This window comes from Triticum aestivum, chromosome 5A (assembly GCF_018294505.1).
Source record: "Triticum aestivum cultivar Chinese Spring chromosome 5A, IWGSC CS RefSeq v2.1, whole genome shotgun sequence".
Taxonomy (NCBI): domain Eukaryota; kingdom Viridiplantae; phylum Streptophyta; class Magnoliopsida; order Poales; family Poaceae; genus Triticum; species Triticum aestivum.
This window is the reverse complement of record NC_057806.1, coordinates 646,986,907-647,002,600: the sequence shown is the minus strand read 5'-3', so window position 1 is coordinate 647,002,600 and position 15,694 is coordinate 646,986,907. Positions and strand designations below refer to the sequence as shown.

Sequence of the window (15,694 nt, the reverse complement as noted above, 5' to 3'; positions counted from 1 at the left end):
GTCGGATCAAGCTCGGCCAGTGCCACCCGTCCATTTGCATCTCTCGCCCCGAGGCCCCGAGCATTCCGCCCCCTGTCATCCACCACCCCCACCGGATTCCATCTCCCTCCTGTTTATTTCTCCTTCCCCTTTCCGCACCCCACCCCACCCCAATCCAAAACCAAAACCCTCGCAAAACCCACCCCTCCTCCTCCCCCTCTGCCATTTCCACCCCCTTCTAATGCCGCGGCAGCAGTAGCCCCGCCCCGCCGCCGCGCCCTCCCCCTCCCCGTCCTCCCGCGATGGCCCTCTCCCGCGCCGCGGCGCTCCGCCTCCCGCTCCCGCGCCTCCTCCGCGGGCCCTCCGCCTCCCTCGTTGCCGCCGCCGGGGCCGCCTCCCGCCGCCGCGCCGCCGCGGGTCCCGCGCCCGCCCTCCGCTTCCTCTGCGCCGTCCCCTCCTCCTCCTCCTCGCGCTCCGGGAAGTCTGCCCCTCGCGCGCGCCGCCGCGACGGCGACGACGACGGGGATGGGGCCGCCGTGACCAAGGAGCGGATTGTGCAGGTGGAGCTCCACAAGGAGGCCACCGACGCGTACATGTCCTACGCCATGTCCGTGCTGCTCGGCCGCGCCCTCCCCGACGTTCGCGACGGGCTCAAGCCGGTGCACCGCCGGATACTGTGAGTTCCCCCCTCTCGTTTATTTACCCCAGCTTGCTCGGTGCGCGCCTTCGCTTGTCGGATTAGAGGCTTCGCTGGATTTACATGTTCGCCAAGTAATTTCGGTCGATTGGGGCTTGGGTGTGCTTGAGCTTGTTTAGGAGCTAGGTTGAAGCTGATTCGTTTGCAGCTCGGTGGTTTAACTCGTTCACCAGCGAGACACCCGATTGCCTTACCATCTCGTTAGTCCATACTACTTTGTAAACAATTGGTGTAAGTTTTCTGGAGAGGGTTTGGTTTTGCCACATGCCCGTAGACTGCAGGGTCTGGAAGTATGCAGGAACGACCTCTAGTGGTAAACCAATAATGGTTGAGCTGTTGTCCAATGGGTTTGATAAAGAAGTACAAATTGTGCGTAGTTTGTGATCAGAGAGTACGTGACCATATATACTGTAGTTGTGAATGGTTCTGGGTTGTTTTTTCTCACTTTGTTCATGCGTCGGATTGCTGTGGGTGTCTTCATTGCTGAATGCAGTCAGATAAGGATATTGTGCGTAGTTTGTGATCAGAGAGTACGTGACCATATATACTGTAGTTGTGAATGGTTCTGGGTTGTTTTTTCTCACTTTGTTCATGCGTCGGATTGCTGTGGGTGTCTTCATTGCTGAATGCAGTCAGATAAGGATTTTGTCCCCATCTCTTTGTAAGAGTAGCCTTGATGGCCGTTTTGGCTATACTAGCCTGTCTAATAAGTCATATCACTTTGAAGAAAAACAAATTGATGTTTTCTTAAATGTTATAATGTTCTGTTGATCACCCTTAGATTGTTGTTGAGTTAAGCAATCAAGTTGTTACCATTAGTTACCAGATAACTTTGTACAGTGTAGCTGCCTGGAGATGCTTATCTTTTGTCAAATTGCTCCCATTGCAGTGAATGTATAGTAAAACAGCTGTTGTGCCTGAATCTGTCTCTTGAGCTAATCTACATTCTGAAGTATCTTAGGTTTACATAGCATCTGAATTCTTACTCTGAAGAAGTACTGAACGATCATATGAGTATTCTTCCATTTCTGAAGTTATCTGTATGACTAGTGCTACGCTAGCACATTTTGCAGATTAGTTTCATTCTAGTATTGTTATTAACCTTGCTCCAACCCATCTGGGTGATATCCTCATTTTCTCTGCAGCTATGCAATGCATGAAATGGGCCTTGCATCTCGTAAGCCATACAGAAAATGTGCCAGAGTCGTTGGTGAGGTATGCATGAAGGAACTCTTGTGTCATTGGTGATTTGAAGCATATATTCCCCTCCTGCTGTACCATGCTGTTGGTTTGTTTTACTTTGCTGTTGACTTTGTATTGTGCAAATAATACGCTCACTCTTACAGCTCCTCTGAGGCCATTAGAGGTCAGCCCAAGCTGATATGACCAGGATCTAAAAAAAACTGAAAACTAAGTACCTTTTGTTTCATGAAAGAGAGTCAAATATCTTCCAATTTCAGAATAGATCTGTAGATCATTTTTTTTTTGCTTTGCTACTGTTGTGGAGATGGCTTAAAAGGCTTTTGTTTCTTTGGTGTCTCGGTGTGATAGCACTTGGATAGGAGAAGTGTGCATTACCTGTGTAATCAAGCATTTTGTGTTGATAACAGTGTTGCAGTTGCACCATGTAATGGGGTCGTGAATTAGTTGACTTAGTTATACTGCATGGAGTTCAAAAATGGAAATGGTGGCACTATATTGGGTTTACATGTTAATCCACCGTGATTTTATAGAATGTCTTAAGTGTGTCCAGTTATACTGCATGGAGTTCAAAAATGGAAATGGTGGCACTATATTCGGTTTACATGTTAATCCACCGTGATTTTATAGAATGTCTTAAGTGTGTCCACATGGATAAATGTCAACTGCACACCCCAAACCATGTTTTTCCCTCATAAGTAGAAACACTAACATGTACATTAGAACCATCGAATCATCAGGAATACAGTCCCCTCCCTCCCTAGTATGGCTTCCCTAGTATTTGGATGCGGTGGACACGCTATAATGGTGATTTTTCCCATTTAACATCAGTATCCAGCAAAGCACTTTCCAAATAATCGCTCTTTCAAATAGTAAATTCATTTTCATGCTGTGCGTTGAAGTTTTTGAGACTCCGCTCTGTCAAAGAAGCAATTTGTTGCAGTTATTGTGGTATGACTGTAAGCTAATAGGTGTTTGTTTTTTTGTTCAATTGCATCTTCATGGCGAACAAACTATTTGCTTCTGGGCTTCTAGGGTATCATATAACAGCAGCAATAACCATTAAACCAATACACTAAAAAGAGTTTTGTTTTGGAGCAGGCACATTTTGTTATACCACTGTGATCATATTTTCAGTTTATTTTGCACCACTTATTTTGCTACAGAACTGGTGGTCTCAAAACTGCATATCATGTTTGTCTAGCCTGCCCATGGATTTGGAGTTATCTAGTTAAGCATATATCGGCTCACCTATCTACTTCCTTACCCTTAGAGGCAGGACCAGAAAATTTATAATCACCTAGGCTGAGTTGTGAATGAGTTGCTACTTGCCACATTTGACATAGTTACAATGATAAATTGGAAAATTTCAGGTTGTAAATAAATCAGCAAAAATGTTATTTATGTTGATGGATAATGTCAGAGCAGCATTACCTCTGTACCTCTTTTGATAACATTTTTGAACAATATTGTGGTTTTCGGCTGATGCCTTTCTGCCTATTAGGTGTACGGACGTGAACTTTTCATATTTCTTGCAGGTACTCGGTAAATTCCATCCTCATGGAGATTCAGCCGTCTATGAAACTTTAGTGCGAATGGCTCAGGTAACATTACTGTGTAGATGTTATTTTTAAGGCCAGGTGGTGTCATGACATTTGACAGGTCATCCGTTTAAGTTTTTTTATCTGTCTATGTATTCCATGAAAGAATGCCATACAATGTAAATTCGTGCACTTCACCAGACCTATTCCCCTTTTGGGTGGGTCACGATAAGCAGATGCTGATTGATCCTCATTTAAACTTGGGTACTTGCATTATATGTCAATTTAGATAGCCATGACAGGAAACAGAGTTTAGTGACTGGACAACCTCTGTAAACTATATTACAGTAGTATTAATTAATTAATACTCTCTCCGTCCCAAAATAAGTGACTCGACTTTATACTAACTTTGTACTAAAGCTAGTACAAAGTTGAGTCACTTATTTTGGGAGGGAGGGAGTATGAAATAGTAGTGACAATTCAGTTCATGTTAGGCAGATACCTGAATATTTCAAATTGTACGTACTAATTTTTGCATGTAGAATTTCTATATCTATCACATCTCTCCAATTTAAAACCAAGCTACACTCGTGAAGCTGCATCACATATGTCAAATTTGCTTGCAGGACTTTTCAATGAGGTACCCACTTGTTCAAGGACATGGTAACTTTGGTTCAATAGATGCCGATCCTCCCGCTGCAATGCGATACACAGAGTGCCGCTTGGATGTAGGTTTTGGTCCACTTCAATTTTTTTAGGTGAGCTGACTTTTTCACCAACTGAAGTCTCACGGCCCCTCTTGTTATTTTGCAGCCATTAACAGAAGCCATGTTCCTGACTGATTTGGAGCTGAATACAGTAAATCTTTGCGCTTCAGTTCTTATGTGTTTCTCTGTGTGTGTGCATGCACATGTTTGTGTGGATGTTCCTTTTTCCTACCTATTTCATGCTACTCGTTTGCCATTGGACAGGTTGACTACGTTCCGAACTTTGATAATTCACAGAAAGAACCATCTCTGTTGCCAGCTCGTGTTCCATCACTACTGTTGAATGGATCTTCTGGAATTGCAGTATGAGCTCTTTTATAAGCTTATTAAGAAGAGTTCAGCTCATTTCGGCACCTATTTATGCTAAAAAGAGATGTGATGTTCTGGATATGATTTTTTTTATGTGGTATTATTTCAGGTTGGAATGGCGACGAATATTCCTCCCCACAATCTGGGAGAACTTGTTGATGCACTCTCTGCTATAATTCAAAACCCTGATGCTACGGTAAGTATTCTATCATTATCTCCTTTTCAATCAATCGATCTTTGTTTGTTAATTGCATCATAGTACATAGCATGATGAACCCATAAATAACCAGTTGTTGGTCGCTGGTGGCACATTTGGTTAAAGCACTCAGGTGATGCCTGGTAGGCCTTTAGTGATAGAATTTGTCAATGCATGTTCATATAAATCAAGGGAAAAGTGCATGCTGTCCTTTTCTGATATATGGTCATGCTGCACTTCTCTGATCATGACCAAAGCTTTGGAAGTACAATTGCAATGCTAGTTGCTTAGCCTTCATTCTTTTGTGCTAAAACTACGTGGAAGACACTAGGGCCAGGATACTAGTACTCCCTTCGTCCCATAATATAAGATCATTTTTCAAGCTATGTTGTGGGACGGAGGGAGTATAAGGCAATTGCCCAGCCGAAACTTGCTGATGTAGCATGTCAGGTCTGTTGGCCAATTATAAGTGCTGCCATGCTGGTCTTGGATTGTGTCTGGGAAGCCTTCCGAATGATTGCCCTTAGTAGCAGAATGTTCTAATAGCTTCTTTGGCCGAATTGAAGTGTATAATTTACGCATTCGCACATCTGAGCTGTAGAAGCAACGCCACTAAATTGTTATGTACTCCCTCCGTTCCATATTAGTTGTCGCTCAAACGGATGTATCACTGTTTCGGTGACAACTAATATGGAACGGAGGGAATATTTGTTAAGTAGCTGCTACTCTTTCTCTTAAGCAATTAAGCAGAACAAGTGGACAACAATCTCTGCGGGCAAACTCTTGTAGTTGTTTGTTTTACTTAAGGCATAGTGAATCAATCTAATTGTCTAAAAGAAAAGGCCAGCATGCAATTGTACTGTGCTCAATAATTGTCTGATTGTCTCTTAATAAAAAGTACAAGTGCATCATTTGCATATTCTCTAAAGAAAATATCCTCAGAACATTGGCATTGGTGTAGTCATACTAGGATAAATTCTTAGGTTCACAGCAGTTGACTGTTGCTCTTAAATGGATTTCTCTAGTTCTGTTCACTTCCAAGTCTTCTACTCCTTCTGCTTCTACATTTTATTGATTCTCATTATCTTGATTGTGATTCTCTGTTGTATGCAAGCTCCAAGAACTACTGGAATACATGCCTGGTCCTGACTTTCCTACAGGAGGGATACTCATGGGAAATGATGGGTACTGGATTCATATTTCATTGGTCTTGTTTCCCTTTACCATACACTAAGGTGTTATATTCTGCATTTCTTTTTCTGCTTGCATAGTATTTTGGAGGCCTATAGAACCGGGCGTGGTCGAATTGTGATGAGAGGCAAAACCGTCATGGAAACAATTGATGAGAAAACCAAGCGCACGGCTATCATAATTAATGAGGTTTGATTCCTGTTAGTATTTTCAGAGCAATGCCTTTTTGACAGTCCATATTACCTTGTAATCAAGTTACCTTTGTAACCAAGTGAACATATTTTACAATTTGTAATTCTTTATCCTTATGTGCAGGTTCCGTACCAGACAAATAAATCTACTCTAGTCCAAAGGATAGCGGAGCTTGTTGAAGACAAGGTAACTTCATTTGGGACATAATTAGTTATTTTTTATTACTCGTGCTGTAGCCTTTTGGTGTTTGGGTTTATCCATAAAAAAACAGGACGTAAGTTAGTTGGTTGGCTGTAACTTAAGCTTAATTTGAATTCTGTCATTGATACCACCACTATGAACCACCAACCCATTTTTGGTACTAAGTGCAGGTGTTAGAAGGCATCAGTGATATTCGGGATGAAAGTGACCGTGCTGGAATGCGTGTAGTTATCGAGGTTTGTACTATCATCTTTGACTTTATGTGCTGAGCTTATCTTTATCATTTAAGGCTGAAATTACGGGTCCAAGGATATTAGTTGTCTTGTTGCTTATGTGGAATCCATTACCTTCTCTTTCATACCGTTCCAGGTGAAAAGAGGTGCAAATCCTGCCATTGTCCTGAACAACCTGTATCGTCATACAGCATTGCAGTCTAGTTTTAGCTGCAACATGGTAGCGTAAGTAATCATTTATATAGTTGTATGATTTTGTTTCTTTTGGTCATGTGTTCTACGGTAAAAGCAGGACTGTAAATTGTTCACATGGTGCATAGTATTTGCTCTTCATTTTCTTTTCTGATGTCGTTGTATGACAGGGAGACTATCAATCATGTTTCACCCTTAGCCACTAGAAGCATCCATTGACCCATACCATGCATTAACTTATTTGCAAAAAATGCAATCACATATGGAGAACTGGATGCCATGTTTGATGCAATACACACGTCAAACGTGATATGTACCAGCACGACTAAAATAATTGGCAGAATTGTTTATTTGATGTAACAACAGCTATTTAAGGCCTTATGTGAAGCTCCTGCGAAGAAGAGTACCTTACGTCAAGCTATGCATGCATCCCTGTATGAAGGCAATCTGATGATCCTAATAATTTTTTTAAGATCTCGGTTGACGTGTTTGAGCTCTTTATTTTAAAGAAATACTATTATGGTTATCTGTACCATATAAATCACATTTTAGGTTCGGATGCTCCCATTCAAAACCTTTAATCCAATTTATTAAATATACATCCAGTGGTTGTGGACTAATGTACCCTACCCTAATCTCTCCTGTACTTTTAAGTTCTTTATTGTCGTTATTGCCTCCTAATTACACTCTAAATAAAAAATGTTGCTATTTTTTTAATAAAAAGTGTCCATTTCTGACTCTCAAGACGTGCATGTTATCTATACTGGCCTTTCTTAAAAGTGTGCACAAACATGTTTTGATAATTCTCTTCCACATCAAAGTTTCAAGATAAGAACATGTAAAAATTGGTAAGTGTACATGTAAATTATAAGAAGTTTTTTTTCATGCTTTGATTATGTTAATCAAACGTGCATTGTCTGTGCATGGTTGCCATACTATCTAGAATTTGTATCTATGTCATTGCATTTTTAAACAGTAATAACTAACTTGACCTGTCTTCAGTTCTTACATCTGTTTTTTTCCTTGACTTGTTCAGTATTCTTGATGGGCATCCAAAACTGATGGGACTGAAGGAAATTCTTCAGGTGCTGTGATGTTCACCCTATCCTGTCCATTCCCATTCCATGTCATGTTCAATGGAGTTAATGTTTCTGTATGTCATGTCCACTAGAAAATATGTGTTGATTCTATCTGAAGTTGCAAATGCTAGTGTGCTATACTGTATACCATGACATTAAGTAACTAACTGTTGGACAATAATTAACCTTCAGTAGTTTATCTTTGAGGAAAAGCTTTCATAAGATACATTCAGCAATTGTAGTTACTGCACATGCACACTCCAAAATTATGATTGATTACTAGGATACATGATCTAGCAGTTTATGTCCTTTTGAACTTCAGGCCTAACTTTCCATTGAAATCCTGATTGTGCTCTAGGCGTTCCTTGACTTCAGATGCTCTGTTATTGAAAGGCGTGCAAAGTTTAAGCTTTCACAAGCTCTAGAAAGAAAGCATATTGTGGAGGTAAATCATTTGGATATTCTGCCTTGTTTGGACAACAAAAGGTCGATGGTTAATTTGCTTAGTCCTGCAGGGCATTGTCATTGGTCTTGACAATTTAGATGCTGTAATTCAAGTGATAAGAGAAACATCAAATCACACCGTGGCAAAGGAAGCTTTAGCAAAGGGTAACGTTTTCTAGTTCAATTTTGTCGGTTTTATTTCATTTAGTCATAATGTTGATCTTTCCATGAGGTAAAATCTAGAAATTGTTCAATGATGTGACTCACACTATCTCCTATTTTCTGTTCTTCTAACCTTAGCTCTACAGTTCTACAACAGTTCCATTAAAAATACCTGGTTGAGTGCTTTTTAGTTGTTATCTTTAACTCACAGGATTCACAGCTATAATGTGGCCAAGCTTAAACAAACATAGTTGCAGGTTGCATTTGTTATCCAACTTCTCCTAGAGATTCCATTGTAGAAACTGGTGTTAAGGCTATAATTGGCTGTGGCAAATTATAATGCGGCCGAATGCTGTACAGTTATTCCTGCATCATGCAAATTTGCAGTACAAGGGCACTAGTATGGACATGTTTTTGTTCAATATTTTCCTTGATTAATTTTGTTACTGGAACTCAAGAATGAAGATTTGATTTTGAGTTCTGCACATAACTAACACTAGCACCACTGTATTCTTATCCTTCTGATTTTTCCATGCTGGTTAATGTTGAAGTGTGTATGTGGATTGCCTAGCCCTTTCCATCAGTTTGGACTTTTGGTTGCGTTGGCTAGTGCATGAAGCTTAACAGTTAACACTGGTTTTGTTTTCAAAGTACCATCAGCGATTATATTAAGAAGAGCAATCAACTATGTGAATGGTTTCTTCATGTATTGACCACATTAACATCCATTATTACAAAGTAGTGACGTCAAATAACGTGCTGATTGATTGACTATATGTGCTTTTGGCAGATCTGTATGTTTTACCCTGAATTACATTTGCAGAATATGGTCTATCTGAGAAGCAAGCAGAAGCACTTTTGGACATTACACTTAGGAAACTTACTTCCCTTGAGGTTGCCATTTATAGATTCCATTTGTCTCACAATTAATCAAAATTATTTACCTATTTGGGGAATCTGAATGGACCTCTGTTTGTTGCAGCGGAAGAAGTTTATTGATGAAGCTAATTCATTGTCGGAGAGCATTTCAAAGTTAAATGAGCTCCTGTCAAGCAAGAAACTTATGTTTCAGGTTCGTCATTTTAAGCTCTTCATCTATTCTGCTTGTTCTATATTTATCTGGCATTATATCCTGTTATCTTCTGAGCTCTATGAACTATTTTCTTGATGTAGGAAAAGTATTAACAATATACCTAAAAATCTGAATTCTCTTCAGTTTTGTTGGTAAAGAATATCAATGCTAACTGTTAACATGTGAGAAAATGAAAACCTGGTGATAAAACTGGTCATTTTCCTGTCATTTCACTTGACTTTCTGTGTCCCTCGCTTTCTCATCTCCTATGTCTCTTTAACTTCTGATTCCTAGATATATCCAAAGGTACTTTTCAAGGGGTACTCATGTTAGTTTCATCAAATAAATAGCATGACAGGCCAAATATCACCTTGCTTTGTCAGGAGTCACTGATATATGTATGATCCATGTGATGGTGCCTTCCTGCCATGCTATTACCTCAGTTGCTGAAAATACAGTATCATTGTGATATCTAGGATGCCTGGTTTACTTTTGACCGGTCGAGCATTTTGTTTCCGTTTGCGGAGAATGATAGAGTTTAGTGATCAAACCAACATAAGAGTTATCACAATCCACAATCAGAACCGATGCCCTTTGACATGCAGGAAGGAGCAGCATGAGTAAACAAATTAATAGTACCAACTCCAGACGCCAATCTAGCTATATCATGAACAACCTATTACACTCTCCTCGAAACCTTGGACACACGAGCACCTGGCAGAAGAAGTAAAACAACCGTGGCCTCATTGCTTACCTGATGAATAACCAATCGATCATCCTTTGAGAAATTAGGGCTTGCATGACCGCCACACTGGACTCTGGCAATGGGCTAATGGCATAGATGCATAGTCGAAGGCCCTCCAGGCATGCGAGGACGTCCCCTAACTCTGCACTAGAACATGCTGGCAGAACATGCTATGCCGTTAAAACAACTTAAGCTCGTGAGTCCCAAATTACCATACCTGCACTTGAAGCACCATCAGTTTGGTTAAACAAGGTATCCACATTTCATTTTCACCCACCCCTCTGGTGGGGATTTCCACTTAGGCTTGTCCAGGGAGTTCTGGCATGTGATACATTGTCCCAATTATTCTCCTGCCAGACCCTTCGCCTTTCATTGTTAAAACTTGATTTGTCCTGTTCTCAGTGACTCGTAGCTTATGAGAAGCGAAACTGTAGCTGTTACTGTATCTTGGCCATCTCCAGAGATTGAATTGTTCTGCAAATGCCATGCTTACCAAAAGATGGAACTGTTCTGCAAATGCTACACTCACCAAAACAGTATCAGAATTTCTGCCTTGTCGACTCGCCGGCGCTAGCAAGCATGTTTAGCAGCCACTCCTTCTGTGTGCAGAACATCTTTCAGCAGAGAGACTCCAGGCTAAACTCATCTCAGCCCACAATGCTCTAGCCTCTTTGTAGCGGAGGAATATGTTCCTGACCTCCATGTGAACACCTTTACTTTCTGTGGCACTTTACAAGTCCAAACTGTTCCTAGCCTTTACTTGGCTCGAACCAGTTAAGAGCTTCTTTAATGACCTGAGCCTGGTGTGCATTGCCCCTCCTAAACATCATACTATCATCTGCAAAAGGCAAATGAGAATTCCCTGTAGCTCTCCCAACAGTTTTTTAGCTACCAACCTCATCATGAATAGTATGAGAGAGTTCTAGCAACAAATAAGAACATGTATGGTGAAAGAGGGCCACCTTGTCGAGCATAGTTTGTGCAGATTCGAGCCACTGTACATTCAATACAACTGGTAGAAAATGCTTTCTAGGCTCTGTAATTTCTTAGCTGTTAATTAACTAGTGTCTGCACTGTTTTTTCCTCTGGGATAAATATCTTCAGATTGCACTCCCAGTTATTAACGCTTTTTTTCTGGTGGGTGTGTTAGCTTATCGAACAAGAAGCAGCTGATTTAAAGAGCAAATTTGCTACCCCACGACGTTCTTTCCTAGAAGATTCAGCAAACGGCGAAGTTGATGATATGGATGTTATTCCTAACGAAGAAATGCTTTTGGTAAGAAACACAAATATGTATTAATGTACCCTTATGGTCCTAGGTAGATTTTTGCTGAACCCATTTTCCTTTTCTTACTTATGTTTGCACCTCTCTTAACCTGACAACATTTGGCACCTGAAGATTCTTAGCGAGAAAGGCTATCTTAAGCGGATGAATCCCAACACCTTCAATTTACAAAACCGGGGGACAATTGGAAAATCTGTTGGAAAGATGCGAACGAATGACAATATGTCGGATTTCATTGTCTGCCAAACACATGACCATATTCTTTATTTCAGGTATGTGAACCCTTATTGGGAAAATTCCTCTTCTATTGGAATTGAACTGTTTCAGACAGGGCCTTCCTGTGTATGTGGGGAAGTGATTCATAACTTTTATATAGTGTTTTCAGTCAACTAGAATGTTCAACCGAGTCCCTTCAAGTTCATTCCATTACTATTGTTTACAGCTTGTCTGGAATAGTGACATTTGAATTGCCCTTCATAAGCTATGACACTCTACCAATTAAATAATATCTTGAAAACCAAAATATACTCTTGAAATATGGTTTTGCATTTGAAGCAGTTCACATGGCTTGCCTGAATTTAAAATTTAAATTATGTTTCATTGTTTTGTTCTCTCATGTAACTGGATTATTGAACGATGTTTGATTCAGTGACAAGGGGATAGTATACTCTGAACGTGCTTATAAGATACCTGAATGCACAAGAGTTGCTGCTGGGACTCCATTAGTACAGGTACAGGGCTTGATAATATGCCATGCTAATGCAATTTAGCAGATGACAAACTGACCGACCATTACTTTGATTGTTCGTCTTCAGCTGCTCAATTTGTCTGATGGGGAGAGAATAACCTCCATTGTTCCTGTGAATAAATTTGTTGAAGACCAATATTTAGTGATGCTGACTGTTAACGGCTATATCAAGAAAGTTCCTCTTAATGCCTTCGCGTCAATCAGGTCAACAGGAATCATTTCAATGCGCCTGGTATACTAGCTCATGTGTCTGTTTCTTCTGAATAACATACTTCTGGGTTATCTTGAATTTGTGATGTATCATTTACCATTTTAATATGTTAGGTTCCCGGCGACGAGCTCAAGTGGGTCCGTCTCTGTAGGGATGACGACCTTGTTGCTTTGGCTTCACAAAGTGGGATGGTTATAGTCAACACATGCAACAAGGTAGGATGCAAAAATGCATCTCTGTGTATTGTATTTTTTGTGATTAACTGATGCTTGCGAAGTCGAATGACCAATGGTGCAAGTGGAGAAAATGTTGACTGAACTGGTTTTCCATGTGATAGAAAGTTATATACTCCAAAATTTAAGGTGTGTCGATTTTCATGCAAGTCAAACTTGTGTATGTTTGACTGAGATTATAGAATAAAGTATGAACATCTACAATACAAAATAAATAAAATATGAAACTACTTTTCATGATGAATCTAATTATACAAATTTGGTACTGTAGATATTGATATTTTTATCTAAAAACTTGGTCAAACACGCACAGGTTTGACTTTTGAAAAACCTAATACACCTTATATTTTGGAACGGAGGGAGTATGACGAAAGAAATATTGGGGCTTATTTTGATTTCTCAAATCACATGTTCGCAGATATCTGATAAATGATTGAGCTGAGCATGCCATTGTTCAGAAATATCAGTTCAAATAATTTTATCTAAAGCCTATCACTAATTTCAGCAAGTATTATCTTTCTTGTGTTATGCTAGTGACTTTAAATGTTTCAGAAGTGACAAGCAATAATACTTGACTTTAAATGTTTCAGAAGTGACAAGCAATAAAGAATAGATATTTCTTCTGTTCTTTTATTGTCTGTTTCTTGTTAGAAATGATATTTTGTCTCCTTTGGATTTGTTTGCCTGCTGCTTCATGTGTACCATTTTTTCTTTGCCAATTCACTGACATCTATTCTTTATATTTAATTATATTTGCTCCACATCCCAGCTTCGTCCGCATGGAAGAACTACAAGAGGTATGGGTGCAATGAGGCTAAAGGAAGATGACAAGATGGCAGCCATGGATATAATTCCATCGACAACCCATACAATGCCTGGAAAAACTGTCAGCAGGTAGTTTGGCACCAATTTTTTTGAATTTTAAAAATCAGCTCGTAATTAGCAAGACCAGATGGATGAAGTTCATCAAAATTTAACAGTTCAGTAAAATAATAAGGAAGAAAATTTGTTCTTTCAAGAAATCCAATGCATTGATGGTAGGTGAATTGTATTCAGTTTGGCTTGTCTCAATGCATTTAAAAAGTATCCTCTTTGACAGTGCTTTTTGATGCCAGTGGTTTGTGCAACTTTGCAGTCTGAACTGCCTTCCGGCTACTGCCCAATCACTGACCAAATTATCTTTGAACTATTTATGCATTCCAGGGTCAGAGACTTGAGTCCTCCATGGCTGCTCTTCATAGCTGAAAATGGTTATGGGAAGCGTGTGCCCCTAAATGCTTTCCGTCAATCAAGCTTCAATAGAGTAGGCTTGCGAGGCTACAAGGTATAGTAAAGTTTCTGATTTACCGTGTTCAGCGAATCGTTTTGTCTAGAGTACCTCATATTGAATAAAACGTGAAGTACACCTTGGAACTTGTAGCTTCTGTTGTCACTGAAATTTGTCACGCCTAAAAGATTCAAGTACATTTAACCTGAAAATAACCTTCAGATGGTTACATCATTCATCTGAGCTTCATGGAGTTGTTGATAGTATATGCTATTTTGGCTTGCAGCTTCCAGAAGATTGCCGCTTAGCTGCTGTGTTTGTCGTTGGGGAACCGACTGGTAACTTCTGCTGCAGTCCTTTTTTGTTTCCTAACGACAGATAAGCTTTGTTTTAACATGTTGATTTTTTGTGTGTACAAATCAAATGACAGATGACGATGCAAGTGAGGAGCAGGTTGTTTTAGTTAGCCATGGTGGCACTGTAAACAGAATCAAGGTCAAAGATATATCCATCCAGGGTCGTGGGGCAAAGTAATACTCGCTCTCCCTCTCTCTCTCTCTCCAAGTTTATAATGTAATCTAAATGCTTCTGCCGAGTATTTCAAAGCCGAGATGTTCCTTGTTTCAAGCATTGATCTAGGACAAGCTCTGTAGTATTCAAGTTCTTCTCGCATTCCCTTAAAGGTCTATTGTCAAATGCTACCTCTAGTTGTGTTTACCTCATGCACGTTTTAGATCACTAAATCACAGACCTCTAGTTGTGTTTACCTCATGCTTGTACACTCGACACTAATTGCTCTGCTTGGTGTGCCACAGGGGAGTAATTCTGATGAGGCTGGAGCATGCTGGGAAGATCCAGTCAGCTTCACTAATATCAGCCACAGCCGCGGAAGAGATCTTGGAAGATTGATTCAGCTTACATTACAAGACGGAAGAAGTAGATTCTGGTGGTTCGTGTTGCATTCCAAGCTGGGGAGAGCTGCAAATTTTGTTATGTTGGGTGGCTCATGCTGTTCTCCAGTAGAAGCTAGGAATGACATCGTGATTTGACGCTGATTCGGCGGGGTAGAAGTAGAACTCTGGCTGCCATTAACTTTTGTCTAGAAACTGATGTACTACTCATCATGCCATTAGCAGTCGATGTAAATCTTGCACGCTGGGTTGCAAAATTTGTTTCTCTATGGTCAGAGATACCCCTTCTGTTATCAGTGCTCTTATCCCACTGGCGTTGAGTGATGCCTTTTTTTTGGAAGGTGGAACACCTAGCATTCCATTAAGTGGTGGTTACCGTCATCCGCAGCATAGTTTAACATGAGGGGGTAGTTTGGAAGTCACACGGAAATGGCCTTCCATCACAGCCCTAGCACCTTGACCGCCTAGCAAATGTTAGATCCAAAGCTTGTTTCAGAGCACATAGTTTGTGGCGAAGAAGATTCATTTAAAAACCCATTGAATACAGAACCAAAACTGCCTGCCCCTAACTTCTTTGTGAATTTTGTTGTGGCACGCTGTCAATCAGTGTATCTAAATGCAGTGATTCTGTTACAACCTTGAACACCATCCAGTATACAGCTAGTGCTCTTTTGTTTCTCCAAATCTTTACCTTTCTCCAGTTGAATTGATAGTGCCACCACATTGTAATGCGGTGCAAGAACAGTTACTCAGGCAAACTTGTGCGCAGACACTCACGCTTGCAACAGCTTTTACTTTTGAGGCATTCTCGGGCAACTCAATGCATGGCACAGAGTAGA

The 15,694-nt window shown here is 40.4% G+C and overlaps 1 protein-coding gene across 1 annotated transcript; it reads left to right on the top strand.

Annotated features, from left to right (window-relative positions):
- The first annotated feature begins 204 nt into the window (after positions 1 to 204).
- LOC123105600 (probable DNA gyrase subunit A, chloroplastic/mitochondrial) lies at positions 205 to 15,151 on the top strand. The gene is made up of 27 exons (XM_044527689.1): positions 205 to 655; positions 1,822 to 1,891; positions 3,415 to 3,480; positions 4,044 to 4,145; positions 4,231 to 4,275; positions 4,389 to 4,487; positions 4,603 to 4,689; positions 5,804 to 5,874; positions 5,961 to 6,069; positions 6,196 to 6,258; positions 6,444 to 6,509; positions 6,643 to 6,731; positions 7,735 to 7,783; positions 8,136 to 8,222; positions 8,293 to 8,386; positions 9,207 to 9,277; positions 9,366 to 9,455; positions 11,351 to 11,476; positions 11,600 to 11,757; positions 12,135 to 12,216; positions 12,301 to 12,465; positions 12,558 to 12,659; positions 13,447 to 13,571; positions 13,881 to 14,001; positions 14,231 to 14,282; positions 14,375 to 14,474; positions 14,760 to 15,151. The coding sequence occupies exons 1-27, from the start codon at positions 282 to 284 to the stop codon at positions 14,851 to 14,853; spliced, it is 2,757 nt and encodes a 918-aa protein (XP_044383624.1). The 5' UTR covers positions 205 to 281; the 3' UTR covers positions 14,854 to 15,151.
- The last annotated feature ends 543 nt before the right edge of the window (positions 15,152 to 15,694 follow it).